Below are 18,006 nucleotides of genomic sequence, written 5' to 3'. Positions count from 1 at the left end.
CCGACCCAGTAGCGAAACCCTGAACACCCTGTAGACTCTTCCCTAAAATACACACACAAAAAAGCCTATCAATAGACCAAATCTGAATAATTACTTTTCAAATATAAATACTATTCATACCAGCTGAAATAATTACAATACGCAACAAATTTCTTTCATTAAAAGAAATCTACTTACCTTCATGAATGACTTAACAATAACTAATTCTCCAAATTTTAACACAGAACTCTTACAAGCACCACATCACTGCACATACACTACGCATCTACAACAAGTAAACGCACCTGAGACCACCCTGCAAGCTAACTGCGCTAGAATCCCTTACTCCACTCCACTGTCTTCCTTAAGAAGCTGCACTACGAGATGGCCTCTGGGCTGCTTAGTCAACGCCCTTCTTTGCATTACCTAAGCAAAGCCCTGGAAGCAGCTGCTCAGGCGACATCACTGGAGGGAACCACTGCATCCGAGAGCTGCCTGGCGGCCAGACGTGCAGGTTATAGCCCCATCACAGACGTGTCAAGCCCACGAGTGTTTAATGACTAAGAAAGAAAACCAGTGGTCATCACTTGGGACGACAGGGAAGCCACTCTTGAACCAGGAAGGTAAAGGAAGCCCTTGGTACTTATCCTGCCTTCCCCACAACTGCATACTGAGGCAATCAAACAACAGCGGAAGGCAAAGTTGACTGTAAAATTACCCCAGCTAACAAATAGAAACACAAGGATGCACTTAAAGTGCAAGGCCCTGGGTTCACAACAAAACACCAAATGAATAAAGCAGTAAGGGTTTAAAAATCACCACAGCTCCCACAAACCAGCGGCGCCAGGGTCTGAGCACACAGGCACACAGAGCAGGTCCTGGGCTCCTGGGAGGGCCCAGCCACACCGCAGCCTCCTTGCAGTCAGAGGGGTCGGCTGCCAGCAAGCAGAGGCTCCGAGGACAGGGGCCCTGCTGAACTGACCACCAGGGCACAGTTAGCACCCCACAGAGCAGCCAGCAGGCTGAATGATAGCCGCACGCTAGCAGGAAGCGAGCCAGGGCTGAGGGTAGAGCAAGGACTGGAACAGACTTTAAAAAAACTAACCCCTGGCAAGGTAAAGCACAGGGCATACAAGCCTTGGGCCACACACCTGGGACCATCGGCCATGTGACTCTCTAGCTTCAAGGCAGCTGCAGCCGCAGCTACTCACAGAGGACCAGAAAGGGCTACTGAGGCTCTGGCGCTTCTCCGGCACAGGCCAAGTCCTAGCGCTTGAATGGGTGACAGGCTACAAAGGACTCCAGCGAGGGTCACTCAGGAGGTCACAGAAGCAATCCAGCGTGTTTTCAACCGCAAAGCACGGTAGCCTAAGCATCCCTCGGGCAGCGCCACTGGTACACCCTGATGGTCCCGAGTGTCACTCAGGCAGGTGTTATTTCAACATCAATTCTTGTACTGAGTACATTTGATAGAACTGTTTTTTTATCTTTCCTGTTCTATTATCTTATAAAAGCTAACCAAAAAATAAGCAATTTTTGGTCACCATGTAAACAATTGCATTGACAAGTGGTTAATTCCTTAAGGTACAAGAAACCTTCAACTACCCTTCTAAATGTACACCACACCTCTCACTTGATGTCCTCCTGGAGTCTAACCTACACTTCTGGGGTGGACACGCAGGCCCCCAGGCAGGGCAGGCTCTGGGGGAGGAGCCAGGGCCAAGCCCCAAGAATCTGTAGTTTCTTCTTATTTCTAATCCCATGTATCTCACTACTGTGAACTGCTGACTGACGAACTTGTACAGATCCCAGCTGACTTCTGACTGCAAATACTGGTGGGGGCTCGCTTGACACCAGCCTGTCACAGCTGTGTGGCAGGCAGGCAGGCAGGGACCTACTGTGTGTGCGTGTGTGTGTGTGTGTGTGGCTTTTTTATACTTCACGCTGCGTATTTGTGTCAACTTGTGATAAAGACTCAGTCTGCTGGGCCTGCAGCGCTCTCCCTCAGTAGATGTGGCTCACAGGCTCACTGGCCTGAAGCTCACGTACTCACATGAGAAGCCTGTGTGGCAGGCGTCTGCCTCAGACGCGGCACTTTCCTCTGCCCCGTGCGGGGAGGGCTCACCCTGGCAGCCTGCAGCACCCACGCTCCAGAGCCCAGCTCAGGGCAAAGCTGGCACTTGGGGAGACCCAGCCCTGCGGTCTCAGCTCACCCTGGTCCTGCAAACTACCAACAGCCTCTGGGGCACAGCACTGCCCTGCTGCGGCCACCGGCCTGAGCCCATCCCAGAGTCCACTCACACCAGGGAACAAGGCACAACGGCCCAGAGTGCAGCGAACAGCAGGTGCTCCTGGCTGAGGGCAAAACAGCACCACCTGAGGCCAGGCCGAGTGCAAGGGGAGAGGCCACGTGCTGGGAGTTCAGCCTGTCCACACACAACCAACCCAGATGGCAGGAAGACCTCGCACGAGGTAAAGGGTTGCACCTACAGCAAGACCCACCACAGAAGCTACCCGAGAGCAGACAGACAGAGCTTGCAGAGTAAGCCCAGCTGGGATGGAATGGAATGAGAAATTCCTCAACTTCCTGCAGCTCCTTCCCAGCCACGTGAAGAAGCCCAGGGGCGCAGCTCAGTGGCACAGCACCTGCTTGGCATGTGCCAGGTCCTGAGTGCGAGTCCTGACATCCAAAAAGAAAAATCAATATTCTCCAAAAGCAATGTGACCCACAGTCAGGGAGGACAGAGGCAGCCTGAAGAAACTGAATCTGAGGTGGCACGGATTATGGACTTGACGCAAACTTCAGCAGCTTTAGTAAATACATTCATTCAGAAGAGTATGGGCTAACGCAGTCTCAGTAAGTAAACAAGGCAGAGAACTTCACCCACTGATTTAGAAACTTAAAAAAAAAAAATAAGCAGAAACCCTAGAATTGAAAATTACACTAACAAACGTAAACTTTAGTAGTTTAACGGACAACTAGAAATAGCAGGACTCCATCTAGTCAAGGAACTGGACGACAGAAGAGGGAAAACCCTCCAGTCTTGAGAATGGGAAGGAAACTGCTTTCCTTCTCCCAAAACATTATCTTTAAATAAGTAATTAACAGTTTAAGACAAAAATAATACAACCAGGCCTCACAGGGCCTGTCAGTCACTGCAGCACTCAGGACACTGAGGCAGACTGAGCCCAACAGCAGCGGCAACCACAAATGCATGTTAAGGTTGGGTTTAACTACCAGCATAAAAGATATGCAGCAAACAGGATGAGCAGCATATGAAACCTGGTCCTAGGAAGTGGCTTCTTTCCTGCCTGCCTATTCTCCTGAAGCAACTCTCCACTGTCACTTGCGAGGCAGAGACCCCATAGGCTTTCCCACATCCGTCTGACCTCAGCATAGCACGCTATGGTGGTCACACACCCTTATGCAAAGGACTGCACTCATGTGAGGCCCACAGGTAACTCGACGTGAGCGTCACAGCCCAAGTGGAGGGTCGGCGTGCGCTCAGCTTGTCTACCGAGAGAGGCCGCTGCGGCGCTCCCACGCCCCTTCCAGACCCCGCCCGGCTGCTGCTGTACCTCTGCTCCCGATCCCGGCCCTGCACAGTCCACTTTCCTCTTTTTCCTGGGCCCGATCGCCGCCAGTGCTGTGAGGTTGGCATCCCGCTGCCGCATCTGCGCCAGTTCCTGCTGCTGCATCTTTGTGTTGGAAAGGAAACAAGGACTATCGTTTCTTGCACGTTTTTACTTACTGCAAAGCAATATGCAGGTATCAAAGGCTTTCTGAAATTTTCTAAACTGTAACTTCTTTAATGTTTTGGCTTTTTTAACAGTGAGCATATTCTGTAACCAGAAAAATAAGAATGTTTAAAAGCAATCAATATTCATTTTAAATGCTCAGGAAATAAAAACGAGTTTAAGCACAACGACTAAATCCCAACCCCCAACCCCAAAGAAATCACTGCTAAATATAGAAGCACAGTACAAACCATCTGGCCAGGAGAACACCTCTGACTCGGCATTACTTAAACCTTGAATACTTTGCAGCTACACCAATGCCCATGTTGAGAAACTGCACGGCCTTCTCAGCCACTCTGGACAACAAAACAGTGGGCTCGAGGGAAGAAGCCAGAACTCACAGCTTACCTCTTTTGCCTTCTGCTTCAACCGCAATTGCTCTGGATCTTCTTGTCTGGATCGAGACTATTTTAGAAAGAAGGAAAGTTATGACCGCTGTAGTTCACCTAGTGAATGTGACCTCACTCATTTTATATCTTACTCATCTGGGTCATGTTAACTTTCTCGAATGCTTACAGCCAAAAGATGATAATTCAGCTTGTGTGTCAGGTGTGTATCATGGGGGAGCATTATGAAGGAATCATTTGGCTACAGAAAGGCACTGAGATTGAATCTCTGACATAAGGTTATGAAGGACAGGACTCGGGTCCAATGTGGCATGACAAAGGTGGACCAGGACACAATCTCCCAGGGCTCTAGGCTCAGGAACTGGTCCTCCTCAGCAGGGGCAGGATGTACATCTGGCCATCACTGAAGCTTATGACCACACTTCACCACGAACTATGGTCTCCACCTGACACTGACAATGAAAAATGACCCATGAGCCCTGTCTGTTCCAATCAAAGGGCAACATGAACCTGGCACACAGCAAAGGCCTGATCCACACGCGCTTTGTGTGGACAGGCACAGACCTGGGCTGGGTGAGGCTGGGAATCCTAAGCTCCGCATTTCACGCAGGGCTCTCTAGGACCAGAGCCTGCTGAGGGACCAAGGCTTCTCTCTGCAGATCCACTTATACCGGCATCCCCTTCCAGCCTGAGACAGAGAGGTCCGAGAGCAAGGTGGGCACTTGCCTTTGCTGCCCGCATCAAGATTTCCCTCTCTTGTTCATCTTTCCTCTGCTTTTCAATTTGATCAAGCTGTTCAAAAAATTTGAGCTGAGCCCGAACATCACTTGCCTGCTCATATCTGTCGTCATCCTACAAAAAAGGTAGACACACAATCTGTCACAACCTAGGAATCCAGGAAGCGAAGAGCGCTCAGCACAGCCGGGCGACCTGTGCACAGCTCCTGCTCCTCCCTGGCCCGGGGCCCTGCAGACGGGGAACAGGCCCCGGCCCCTCACCTCACTGCACAACTGACTCCACACACTCACTCTCAGGGAGAGCACCTCCGCAGCATCCACTTTCACACACTGACACTGCCTAGTACTTTTCAGTAACATTTCCATTTTCCCGCAGTAACAGAGAAGCACTTCCAAAGCACAGTGGCAAGTGAAGTTTTCTAAACCTTGCTCTGAAGGCACTGGCTGGAGCCATCGGCGCCTGCCAGGAACAGTGCCTGTCTGCTCAGGCACCACCGCAGCAGGAGCAGCTCAGCTGGGTGGAAGGCTGGGGATGCATGCGCTCAGAAAATGCCATGATCTCAAAAGGCGGGCCAGCATGGTGGAGCACACCTATAAACCCCATACTCAGGAGGCCAGGCTAGAAGGATCCCAAGCTCAAGGCTGACCTGGGCCACACAAGTGAGTGCAAGACCAGCCTGAACTATATAGACGCTGTTTAAAAAAGAAAAATAACCCACTATACTTCAAAGGCACTATGCTGTGTGTGTGTGTGTGTGTGTGTGTGTGTGTGTGTGTGTTGGAGGGCTGGTATGCCTGTCATCCCAACACTCTGCAAAGCTGAGACAAGAGGAACACAAGTTTAAACCCAGCCTGAGCCATTTAGCAAGACCCTATCTCAAAATAAAAACATATATATAAAGGGCTGAGGATGTAGCTCACTGTGAAAGGCCTGGTTTCAAACCCCAGCCATGCAAAAAATGAAAACTTTTAAAAATAAAAGGGGCTGGGGAGATGGCTCAGTAGAATAAGCACTTCCCTGGCAAGCGCAAGGGCCTGAGTTCAATCCCCAGTTTCACCAAAAACAAAAACAAAAAATAAAATAAAAATGAAAGGGATGGCAGGTTTATCGTCAAGGTGAACATCCCTCCAGATGGATTCCTGCAGGCACCCAGCCCTCCTCCCCTAGTCTGGCTCTACAGAGCACCTGAGAGCCCACACAGTACAGACCCAGCTCAAAAGCATGTGTGGGCATTGGGGACACCTCTGCCCTCGCTCAGCAGTGAACAGGTGGCTTCCAGACAGCCCCAGAGCAGGAATTGATAACAGAAACATGTTCTTCTCAGGAAAACGGCCCCATTACCTTATAAGAGAAGTTTTTTTGCTGAGCCGTTTCTGATATTTTTTCTACAAGATTCTGTAGCCTTTGCTGTGTGGCATGGGACACATAACTTACTACATCTGGATGTAATTCCGTTATGCCGTGCTTTTTACCTACAGATTAGGAGATTAGGAGAAAAAAAAAAGAGTATTTTAAAACCACTCACGTGTCGCGTTCCTCGCCACCTCACAGTCTCTCCTCTTGCCCACCAGTTACTGTCCTGCCAACCAAGGGGCGCCCGGGCAGGCTGGCGGGCAGAGGCGGCCCCTGCAGCCACAGTGGAGCTGGTCTCTACTAGATCAGGAGACGCGGACCCGGCAAATGCTCGTGGGCTGCCGGGTGTGCTCACCTATTTCCAATATCCTTCTCTGCAAAGGCGCAGGGAGAAGGAAGGTATCGTCCTTACAGGACCGTGTCAGCGTGCCCACCAACTCGGAGTTTGTGGCCAATATTCTTGCACTCTCTTCTGAAAGGTTTACTCCAGCCATGGACGCAACATCATTAATGTCATCGTCATCTCTGGAGAAGAGGAAAAGAGCGTCACAGCTGTGCGAGAATCCACAAGGTGGGCACCAGCTTCTGGGCTGGGGTGACGGGGACAGGGCAGAGCATGCCCCAGCCGTGGGAGTGGCCCTGTCCTCCCGCCCCGTCCTGGAGGCAAGCTGCCAGCTGAGGAGCAGCCCCGCAGTAGCGCACGTGCCTGCAGGACACTGAGATACTCGACCAGCCTTTGCTGCATAAACCGAGAACACTGCGCACTGCTTTGATGACTTTGCATCATGTGAAATCATCTTTTTAAAAAAATCACAGCAAACATTAACTTATTTTTAAAATAATCTCAAACTGAGAAAAGGTAGCACAGCAGCAGGGAGCACCCTGCCCTGGCCACCTGACACCCTGCACTGGACACTGTGTGCTCTTCAGCAAGGTTGGCCCTGCACAAGGCCGCACAACCACAGCCCCTCCCCACACACGCCCAAGTGCAGCCCCTGCCCCAGGAGCACGCCCAACATGCTGCTCTCAGCACGAGAAGGGGCAGCTGAAGAGCACGCCAAACACTGTCGCCGGACACGCCCTGTCCTCCAGGGCGAGGGCCCCCTACTGAAAAGGCCCCGCACAGCAGCCCGAGCCACCAGGCTTCCTCTGACCGCCCATGTGCAGCCACGGTCCCAGAGCGTCCGAGCGGGCGAGCCCACGGCCGATCATGGGCTTCTTCTGTCTCCCTCACAGGAACACCGCTCCGACACTCCCTGACCCAGCACCCTGACACCTGGGGGGCTACGGGGCAGCTGTCTATGGGACACCTCCATTCTGGCCTGACCCAGGGCTCCATCCAGACAAGTTGTGCTGCCGTCTTGCCACCTCCAGCAGACGGGCTGTCCCTGAGATGTGGTCTGAGTGCTGGCCCGGGGGTGGCCTGGCATCGCCCCAGGTAACTGACAATTGGGGCGATACTCTGATGTGCATTCCTCAATCCCAGCGGTTCTGTGTGGGCTGTGGCTCCATCATGCCCAATGGTGACCCTCTGTGACCTTACCACCCTTGCCTGGACCACAGGAGGGAGGGCAGCTGCCCCCTGCCTCCTGGTGCGCCCTGCTCTGACATACGGCAGCTGCAGTGCATCCTGCCCTTTCCTTATCCCAGCCTTGGCATCAGCTTTTCCAAGAAACCCTTATTCATTTCATGGAAAATGACTTTTAGAAGGCACAGCCTGAGAGGAGGTATTCAGGCTCATCCAGTGTGCCAAGCAAGGCCCACACCCCTGCCTGCAACTGCTGAGGGTGCCTCTGCGAACCCAATTCTAACCCTCGGCCGCTGCCGGCCTCTGGCCGATCGCCTGTCCCTCCTTGACAGGAAGAGCCATAGCAGCCAGGGGCTTGGCTGTACTCACTCCCGACTGGATGTGTCCCTGAAACGCCCGCCCACCCAGCTTGGGCACTGTACTGACTCCTGACTGGATGTGTCCCTCAACTGCCCGCCCACAGCTTGGGCGCTGTACTGACTCCTGACTGGATGTGTTCCTCAACCACCTGCCCACCCAGCTTGAGCGCTGGGCCTGTCCTGCCTGGGCTGTGATCCTGCTCAGGCGACCACAGCTCCCCAACACAGCCCTACCTCCGGGGCACTTTAAGAGTGCGTGCCTGGGCGGGGAAGAGCCACACCAGGCTTCCGGGATGTGTACACTGCCCTCTGCGCAGTCACGGTGAAGGAGACTCCATAGGCTCTCCAGCGCACACCTCAGGAGAACTCTATCACTAGCCACACAGGATGGCTCCTCAGGAGCCAGGCAGGGGGCATCCCTTCTGGAGCTGAAGGTGGGCCCACAGCATACAAAACACTGTGGTACAAATAGCAATGTCCCCAGAGCTCCATGCTGAGGCATTCCACTCATACGGAGTCGGCTGAGTCGCCCGCCCTTCTGCTGAGGGATAAAACAAGCCTCCCCACCTAGCACTGGGGCTGGGAAATGGGGACACACGGGACATGAAGACAGAATCAAGGAGGAACAGCTGCAGGGCTGCCACTGCCAGGGACCCACAGCCTCAGTCCTTACCGAAATGAACCTCCCCCGGGTTCCTTGAGCTTGTTTTTCTGTGCAGCAGCTGCTTGTGCAGATACAGTAGAAAGGGCTTTGGTTCCAGGTAACACGGTGGGCTTCACAACAGGGACTGCCAAGCAAAAGACAGTGGAGAGCACGGAGACTATTACCAAAGGCACAACTGGCTTCAGCACTCTAAGGCCCACGGGGGGCGGTCACCTCCTAAGTTGCTACAGTAAGTTTTCAAAAGCCTTAAACCTCTATTGACAGCTGCACGTTATAAATGATGTTACTATGTTCTTGTATGGTTAACGTGTTAAATTACAGATGCGGGTATATATATAAATATGTGACGGGGTTTTCTGGCCATAATAACAAAATAAAACATAACACCCCGACAGCTGGTGCTGGGAGCCCCCCGTGCGGGGCAGCCCTGTCCTGGCCCTCACCTGGCTGCAGCTGGCTCAGCTGGATCTGCTGGGGTGTGGTGAGCATGATCCGGCTGTGCGGCTGCCGCAGCGCGACCATTGGTGTCTGCGTCAAGGTCACCTGAGGGGGCCGGGTCAGGGCTCCTGGCTTCGGAGGCTGCTGCATCACCTGGGGCAGAGCAGCGGGACAGGTGAGCACCCTTCTCACAGGCCGCCACCCCACGCCACAGCTCAGGCTCCTCCCCCTGCATCTGTCCCGCCATGGTCCCTACTCCTGCGAGACCCAGGGCCACAGAGAAGCCCAGCCCACGCCCTTGGCTGCTGCTCCACGGGAGGCCTCAAGGGAGCCAGAAAGAAAGAGACAGGGTGACAGCGGGCCAGCACCACGTTTCGTGGAGCATGCCAGGCACACTGGGAGCCACAGCGGAGGCCCCAGGCCAGTCCTGGGGCAGAGAGGAAACAGCAAGTTTGTGGAGCCCAGCCGCCCCCTACATCAGGTGGCACCATCTTCCCGCCTGTCAGCAGAGCAGCACTGTCCCCTGGTGAACAAAGGTCTTCTCCCTCATCTAAGTTTTTATGAGAACCAAATGACTTCTGTACTGCACTAGGGAAGAATTTCCAAGTTTTGCCCTGAACTTGGCCCCACTGACCCAGCACAGCCTGTTGTCCTCCACCATCCTATAAGCCAAGCCACTGCACCCAGCCTGCCCTTACCCGGGGCACAAAGGTGAGGCCAAGAGCAGGCAGCCTGGCTACTTCCCGTGCCCTAGACCCTGCCCCAGAAGCAGGCTCAGAGACAAAATGATCCCTGCACAAAGCCACACAGACCTGGCCCACATGCCTTGCCACAGACCTCTGGGACTGGGTCTTCTGGACTTGGATTTCTAGCTCTAAAGGTCCCAGGCGCATGCACCCTCTGTCACAAGACACTCAAGAGGGCTGGGACAAAGCCCACACAGAGCCGTGTCTGCAATGCGGCACAAGTGAGCAGGGAGCTCCAGGTCCTCATCTGCAGGCCTCTGAGGGAGAAGATGGACTCGTGCCATGGGCCTGCCGGCTGCGCACAGCTTGTCTGCAGAAAGCTCCTGGTGTCACCGATGGACTCAAGCACCAAAAGCCAGAGCATCCCAACAAGAGAGCACGGCCTGATCCAGCCAGCTCTCAGGAGAACCTGCCTCCCGGTTAAATGAGCCCCGCTGGTTCTGAACAGGACACTTCTGTCCTTGCACCACGTGACCGCTACCCTTGCAGCGTCAAAGGGGACGGGGCAGAGCTACCTTCTCACGGGGACCTCAGCCCTGCCCCTGCCAACCACCCCCACACCACATGCCCTGTCCTCAGCCTGCTCTCCTCACTGGCAGTGAAGGCAGAACAAACGCACACTGTAGCCCAGCACAAGAGCAAGCCCTGCTGTGACCCGAGGCCCCAGGCAAGCACGACCCTGACACTGAGGGGCCTGCAGGACAAGCGGCCTACGGCGGGACCTGCGTGGTTTCTTAAAGGCGCTTTCTGGTGTTTTCCACAACAGCGTTCCTGCACCGGGTGAGCCTGCCGCCTCCAGCGTACTCAGAGCACAGTGTGGACAGCAGGAGAGACAGCTTGAGACTGGAGCTGAGGAAGCCAGCGCTGTTAACACAGCACCGTCTGGGACCCCTCAGCGCCTCCCGACCACAGCGCCACCATCAGCTGCTCTGCCCATCTCCTGCCGCAGCACACCTGCGTCCCCTCCTGCTCTCAGGCCTCCACTTCACTAGCACAGTGTCTGCTCCCACCAGTAACTCCCCGACAACCCAAGTGACATGTGTCAGCAGGCCAAAGAGATCCTTTCGTTGACTCAGAAACAAAACACAAAGATGCAGCAGGGCCTCAGACGCTAATACATACTTTAATTATTTAAGAAAATCCCCAAGCTTCTTCCTAGCAGCAGCCTCCCGCTGGCTTGGGAAAGGGCTCTCTGAGCGTGGTTGGTTACTTAAAGAGGCCGGCGGGAGCGCCGCGCCGCAGGCGGGCTGCGTGAGGGCAGCAAGGCCCGCGCCTTCATACCAGTGGTGCGGGCTGTGCCTGCCTGCCCAGGCCAACCTGTGTGGGCTGCGTGAGGCTGATGACGGGGGGCTGCAGGGCACTGGTCACAGAGGCGGCCGTCTTCCCGGCCGTGCGCTGCGCCGAGCTGCTGAGCACCACGGCTGTGAGGGTTGTGGTGGCCTGCGGGGCAGGCGGCGGCTGCTGCTGGCTCTGCTGGATGAAGGCCGCCGAGTCGGGGGTCAGCTGTCTCAAGGCAGGTAAGCTCCTCTGTGGGAAGAAGAGCACACATAGAGTCGGGGCAGTGTGCATGTCAGCTTGCCTCTGGGACCCAGACCAGCTCCCAGCAACACGAAACAGACTCGATCTGATGCAGCGTCTGTGGACGCCGCTGCCAACACCCACCCATCCTGAGCCTTCCCAACTTTCACCAAACTGCATCATTCTTAGTAAGAGTTGGCTAAAATTTGCTTCAAGAAAAAGAAAACAACAGTATCTTCTAAAGCCTTAAGAACCCATGCTGACAGAAAGGACCCTCTAAGGAAGGCCATCGATGTGACACTCTCAGAACCCTTGATCTGAGTGGGGACGGACTGCCCGGACACAAGCCCTTCTCAACCCTTCCCACACACAGAACCATGAGGCCATCTGGGCTCAGCCACATGGAAGAAGCTGCTTTGAAGCAGCAAATCCAACAGCACTCCAAGGCACCACAGGCTTCCTGCCCTGCCAGGTGACACAGGCACACAACAGGGCCCCTGCGGCACCTCGACTGGGCCTCAACACTACTGCTTCAGGTGCCAAGCGCTTTCAATTACCTTCAGGAAAGGCACAAGGTAAGGTTGAGGTGAAGAATTAAGTTCGCGGTATAATCTGCTAGTGAAATCTTCTGCTTCGATTTTTCCATCCTTAAAAACAAAATCCACAGTGACATTCAGCAATGACTACAATTTCAAGCGCACACGTCTCAGCTCAGCCTCCCCCTGGCCTCGCGGTCCTGACAGTCGATGGAAGTCAGCAGGCCGCACACTGCGACAGAGGCCAGACATTCGCCCTGCACACTGCTGTGCGACAGCTGTGGGCACTGTGACTCATCATATCCCTGCCCCATCACAAGCCTCTTCTTCAACGCCACTGTCACTCGCACTGCTTCCAGGCATCTACTCAATGCCAGGTGCTTGTGAGGAGACAAAGCCATACAAGAGCAGCCTGACGACCAAAGTCAGGGCTGTGAGTACCAGGCCCCACAGAGACGAGCAGGAAGAGCGAGATGTGAGGCAAAGCAAAGCTGGGCGGCCAAGAGCACGAGCGCAGGCAGAGCCTGGGACCCGGACTTGTGGGTTGCCAGAGAAACAAGCCCCCAGGAGTCAGATTTCCGGCTTGACCAGGAGAGGGGTCGGGGAGTGGAGCCATCACTGAGAAGGCTTCAGGGAAGAGGAGGAGGAACAGTGCAAGAAGGATGGAGAGGAACGGGAGGTGGGGCAGGAAGAGGAAGCGGAGGTGGAGGCTGGTTCTCCCCTGGGGCACAGATGCACCGTGAGAAGAGGCCCACGAGTCCAGCTAGACTGCTAACTCCTTGGAGCTCTCAAGAGGCAGCCAAGTCTCTCCTGAAGTGACCACTCTTACTCAAGGTTTGCCTGCGGCTGCGGCCAAGCCCAATCTAAGAGATGCTGAGGTCAGACATGTGGCTGGCAGCACATGTCTCACAGGAAAGGGCTGCCAGGTCCCTGAGAAGAGCCCAGCACCTTGGGGATGGCTGCTGGATCAGCTCCACAGCCAGGGGCTGCAGGTGAAGAGCAAATGATCGGGAAAGGCTCGCAGCACAGAGGCCGCAAGAAGGTGTCGGGGCGCGGAGCCCACACACAAGGGCCGGGTGAAGCCTCCAGCACACGTCTCCCTGCGGCTGCCTATGCCGGCCTTCCCGCCCCCACAGGCCTCAGCTCCAGCTGCTCGTCCCAGACGCAGTGCTCAGCGGCAAAGGGGATTCCTGCAAGCCCTTCTTACCAGTAAACTCTGTACAAGTTCCTTCACATTAGCTGCTGTCTCCGTAGACTGTTTACCAGATGAAGCCAGTTTTATTAATGTAGACAGAAAATTTTTACATTTCTTCACGTTTTCCATAGTTTCCTGGAGTGAAAGAAATAGGCAAAAAAAGTTAGAAAAGATGTTCATCACAGCCTCTGGCTACACTGAGCACTTGCAGGTAAGACACACGGCGCCGTGTGCTGCGACATGAGCCATCTGGCAGCTCAGGCAGACGAAGGCCAAGCTCGAGACCAGCCCGACAACTAGCGAGGCTCTGCCCCAAACGCAAGCAAGCCAGCAAGCGCGCCCGGGGGCAGCTCAGGGGACTCAATCCCAGGCAGCCTAAGAGAGGTCACACGTAAATTTTGCCCTAAACTTTTTTCAAGAAACACCTCCTACGGATGAGTGCAGCCTGGTCACCTCCAACACCAAGTCTGCGAGTCACTCAACCTGGCAATGCCACTCCAGCTAAGTAAATAACCACAAATGTAAAAAGACATTCAACGTAACGTCACTTATCACAAACACAGATCAAGGGCCGGGGAGATGGCTCAATGGAATAAGCGCTTCCCTGGCAAGCGCGAGGGCCTGAGTTCAATCCCCGGTTCCGGAAAAACAAAAAACAAAAAACAAAAAACAAAGACAGATCAATGCTGATCCAAACCCACATAAAGGAAACTAAATTATGATACAGCAACTAAAAACAAACAAATGGAAAAATCTTAGCAAATATGACCAGGCGTGGTAGCACAGGCTTGTAATCCCACTGCTAGGAAAATTGAAAACAGGAGGACCGCTACGAGTCTGAGCTGTGTAGTGAGACTCTGTACCAAATACATTAAAAAAAAAATCTTAGCAAAGAAACCTGAGTAAAGTGCAAAGTAAGATCCCTGCTTGCCTGAAGGTGTACACACACCCGAGACTCCCTGGGAGCTCAGACACAAACCCCTGGGCTAGGTGCAGTGCAGGCACTAAGTCCTCAAATGCACGCCTGTGGGGCCCAAACCCTCAAAAGCTGAGAGGTCTGGCCTTCTGTGCCACCCTCACAGTCTCTGAACCTCAGACCCCACCCTAGGAGGTGCTGGGGAGGGCATGTGGCAAAGCCCCAAGCTCTCCTGCATCTCAGGCTGAAGCTGCCCTCTGCTCCAGGCAGCTCTGGAGAGGGACAGGACTCATAGGCCACCAACTATCCAAGCCCCTCTGCACAGCAGACTAGCACAGATGACCAGAACCATCACAAAGTGAGCCACAGGCCTGGCTGTCCCTAGAGGCCCCAAGAGAAGTAGCTCTTACCGTGGCGGCTGTGGTGGTGGTATTTGTCCCTGGGACTGTTCGTTGAGGTGTCCCGGTCTGAACAGCTGTCGCCGTCCCAAGTGAGGCTGTCTGAGCAGAACCACCCAGGACAAGCTGAGGCTGCAACAGCGCAAAACAGTAGGTGAACGCATCTCCTGCCACCAACATAAGACATTGGCCTCAAGTCCAGCAAAAGCTTCCTGGAGAGGAGGGGACATCCAACAGCCTCGGGACTCTAGTGTCTCCAGTCCTGCCAGCTGGGCAGAGACTAGTAGGACTGCACTGTGGAGCCACTCAGGGTCCTAAAGCCCCATGACAGAGTCACACCTTTCAGACACCAGATGAAGCCAATCACTGGCAAGAACCTGGGTTTCCCAAGCCAACGGCCATGGTGCCAGCTATGAACTACCTTAGCCATTCCTCAGAAACTCAAACCCAAGAGAAAGCCACTCCTGAAAGCCCTGTCACTGTCCACACACTCCTTCCTGCAGGGCCATCCAAGACGCAAGAGGGAAAGAGGCCGCCCCCTGGAGGCCTCTGCTCTCCAAGTGAGTCCCATCATAGACCCCTCAGGGAAAAGGAAAACCACAGCCCAGGCACAAGTGTTGGACAGCCTGTGAGCGGGGACACCCAGCAAGTGGCACCCAGACTTCTGAGCAACTCAAACCACTGGGCCTCAGTCAATTCTTAACATTGCCATTTTACATAAATAATCATGACGCAAATATCTGCTAACTTTTTAAAAGAGTTCTTTCAGTGTATAAATCTGTCAGCATTTTCGTCCTCCAATTTTTTGAAACACTGTTTCTTTCTGACTTCTGAAGGCAGGGGGCAGTGTGGCCCTGAGTAAACTCCTGAGCAGCCTGCACCCAGGCCTCAGCTCCAGCTGGTGGGATGGCTGCCAACCCCAGCAGCTGCCTGCGCACTGCCCCACTTCCAGAATCTCCGGGCCTCCCGGAGCGGCCCTGCAGCTGCCTGAGGAGGTGACGAGCTCTTCTCTCAGTCTGTGCAGCCTTCACCTTGCCACAACAAGCAGATATTCCTAGTTACTGGAAGCTGCTACGCCAAGTCAAAACTTCAAATGGAGAAGATGCCCAAGATAAACCCAGCATCACCTGGGCATGGGTGGGGAGTGGGTGCCCAGAACTCTCCACTCTTCAATTCCTTTGACCTCAAAAGTCGCTCCCTCAGCCCCCAGAAATGCACACTTACCTAAATGGCATAAAGAGGATTCTAGTCTAATAAACACCTCACTGAATGGAACCAAGAACCCCAAGGAGCTCACTGCCTGCTCACCAAATGGCCCTCTGCACAGCAGCAGGCACACCAGGGACTCAAGGCCAGGAGCTCCCCTGGCAGCCTCACTCCAGGGGTGCACACACCTCCTCCCTGGCTCACGGCACCCAGGGACAGGCCTGGTCTTCTACTGACCTCACTCCCTGCGGCCATCAAAGGACAACAGAGCTGAGCTCCAAGGAAAGAAAGGAGCACAGGTGCTGCGCCGCCCTGGGGTGCCCGCCCACCACCCAGCCCCAGGACCTCTGGCAAGGAAGCTGCACCCATCCAGCGGCACACCTTGGCCAAGCCCAGCGGGTGCCTCACTGACCCAGACAGGGCTGCTTCCCCTAGCCAGGCGTCTCTGTCCTAGGCAGAGCTGCCCTAAGTGTTTCCAGAACTGTGCCACCTTTGCCAGGGAAGAATGCGGCCGTGGGAAAGCAGCAGCCTGGCAGCCAGTGCAAGGCTGGATGACCAGGAGCAGACCTCACCACGTCCCTCAGTTCGGCACAGGACGAGGAACACTGGCTTCTCCCTCACAAAGGCACTGAGAGAGCCAGGCGCGCTAAGCACCAAGCAGCAAGACCATGCGCAGGAGCCACGCAGAGTCCTCGCAGGCCACTCCCACCACCTTGCTTGCTTCTCTGCCGTAAGTCAGCATTAACACAGCATGGCAGTATGCTCAACTACGTTTCTAGCGTGAGAGAACGCCTTCAAAATGGTGATGGCATGAAATTCTGTGTGACATTAAAGGAAAACTCAGAACCACCCTGGATCTGTGAGAGAGAGAACTACTTGAGAGAGAGCCTTACTCCTCCTCGAACTCAACTCTGCGTCAGTACAACACTCACAGTCTGGTCTTCACATCACACTGGCACTCTGCCTGCCCCAATGCCTCTTACCTGCACCCCTGGGGAGCGCTGCAGGGCTGTAGTGGGTTGTACCGTCGTCTGGGCCTGAGACACTTGCTTAATTATGGTGGTTGGGGTCACCTGCCGTGCAATAATAGGCGTCCCAGGAGCCTGAAAAGTTAAGATTGATCAGAAACAAGCTACGAATAAGAGTAGTTCCCACCCACTGCACACAAAAAGCAGTCCTTAGGTACACGCCAGTACACCTGAGGGGGCCACTGCCTTCTAGGAAGCCAGCACAGGACCGGAGTTCCCTCTCCAAGGCTGAAGTGCACAACCAGACGCATTCATAGACTCTCCTAAAAGTATTCAACTTTTTAACAAAGTCTATGAAATAGAGCTTTAAAGAAAGTAAACATCTGAAAACCCATTACTCTTCTGCTGTGTTGGAGCTGTTAGTTCACCCTAAGAGGGCTCAAGACCCCTGGATCGGGCGGTGAGTTCCAAAGGGGGGTCTTACTCCACCCGAAGAGGGCTCAAGACCCCTGGAGCGGTGAGCTCCAAAAGGGGGTCAGTGGCTGACGGGATGCAGAGACACTGCAAATCTTGGACCAGCTGGAGCGAGGTCCTGTGAGAAGATGGACAGCAAAGATGCTACGGCTGGATGGGGACGGCCAGCCCGCGCCAGAAGTGAAACCACAGGCACTGTGCACACGCTTCTCACTCAGGGCATGACATGCTCCAGACCTGGGGGTACTAGTCTGCGGGCGCAGACCCAGATCGGGGTGGGTCTCATCCATCTCAAGCATGTAAGCATCCCTGTCTACAGGACGCGAGCACAACTCCCACGGCAGCAGGGCCTGAGCTCAGGGAGACAGATACGGTCAGGGTCCTTCCTGCCCTCACCCCAGGAGCCAGGCTGCCAACCAGCTTGAAACGGCAGTCACTGTATGGGCAGCACATGTGCACAGTAGCCAGGTCATACGCTGACACACACCCATGGGAACCACACGCTGGAACACACTCCAAGAGAACTTAGTGCCGGCTTCCAAGATCAGAGTAATATTTTCCCCACGAGCCTGGAGCTGGGCTGTGTGGCCCAGGGCTTGAGGTATGCGGGAGCACAGGACACCTTGTGACACTCTTATGCCGCCTGGGCCTTCCCTCTAGTCTGTCTCTGTGCTTTCAGTGTGGCTCAGCCTTTGAGGCAGTCCCAAGAGCTACTTGCTCATGTCATCTGCACTTGGCACAAGAGGAAACTAAGATACAGAAGTCACAAGAAATCAGGAAAGGACCAAGGTGCAGCCAGCCCAGCTTGGGCCATGCGTCACTTGACCGCCACTGAGCCAGTCGTG

The 18,006-nt window shown here is 54.5% G+C and overlaps 1 protein-coding gene across 3 annotated transcripts in view; it reads right to left on the bottom strand.

Moving 5' to 3' along the window:
- Taf4 (TATA-box binding protein associated factor 4) overlaps positions 1 to 18,006 on the bottom strand; it is a 70,069-nt gene that overhangs the window by 9,202 nt on the left and 42,861 nt on the right. For 2 of the 3 annotated variants that reach the window (XR_002818741.1, XM_023704294.1), the window contains exons 3-14: positions 16,703 to 16,822; positions 14,526 to 14,645; positions 13,212 to 13,334; positions 12,026 to 12,115; positions 11,232 to 11,477; positions 9,210 to 9,357; positions 8,776 to 8,890; positions 6,571 to 6,740; positions 6,204 to 6,334; positions 4,851 to 4,976; positions 4,126 to 4,182; positions 3,559 to 3,678 (exon numbers count right to left, since the gene is read on the bottom strand). Coding sequence is in view for 2 of the 3 variants with exons in the window: in XM_023704294.1 (XP_023560062.1) it covers positions 3,559 to 3,678; positions 4,126 to 4,182; positions 4,851 to 4,976; positions 6,204 to 6,334; positions 6,571 to 6,740; positions 8,776 to 8,890; positions 9,210 to 9,357; positions 11,232 to 11,477; positions 12,026 to 12,115; positions 13,212 to 13,334; positions 14,526 to 14,645; positions 16,703 to 16,822 (1,566 nt within the window). In the remaining variant the exon portion in view is untranslated. The remainder of the gene's footprint in view (positions 1 to 3,558; positions 3,679 to 4,125; positions 4,183 to 4,850; positions 4,977 to 6,203; positions 6,335 to 6,570; positions 6,741 to 8,775; positions 8,891 to 9,209; positions 9,358 to 11,231; positions 11,478 to 12,025; positions 12,116 to 13,211; positions 13,335 to 14,525; positions 14,646 to 16,702; positions 16,823 to 18,006) is intronic. The other variant, XM_023704293.1, reaches the window with a different exon arrangement.

The sequence above is a fragment of the Octodon degus genome, unplaced genomic scaffold (assembly GCF_000260255.1).
Source record: "Octodon degus isolate 3935 unplaced genomic scaffold, OctDeg1.0 scaffold00194, whole genome shotgun sequence".
In the NCBI taxonomy this organism is placed as follows: domain Eukaryota; kingdom Metazoa; phylum Chordata; class Mammalia; order Rodentia; family Octodontidae; genus Octodon; species Octodon degus.
This window is presented reverse-complemented; position numbering and strand designations above follow the sequence as displayed.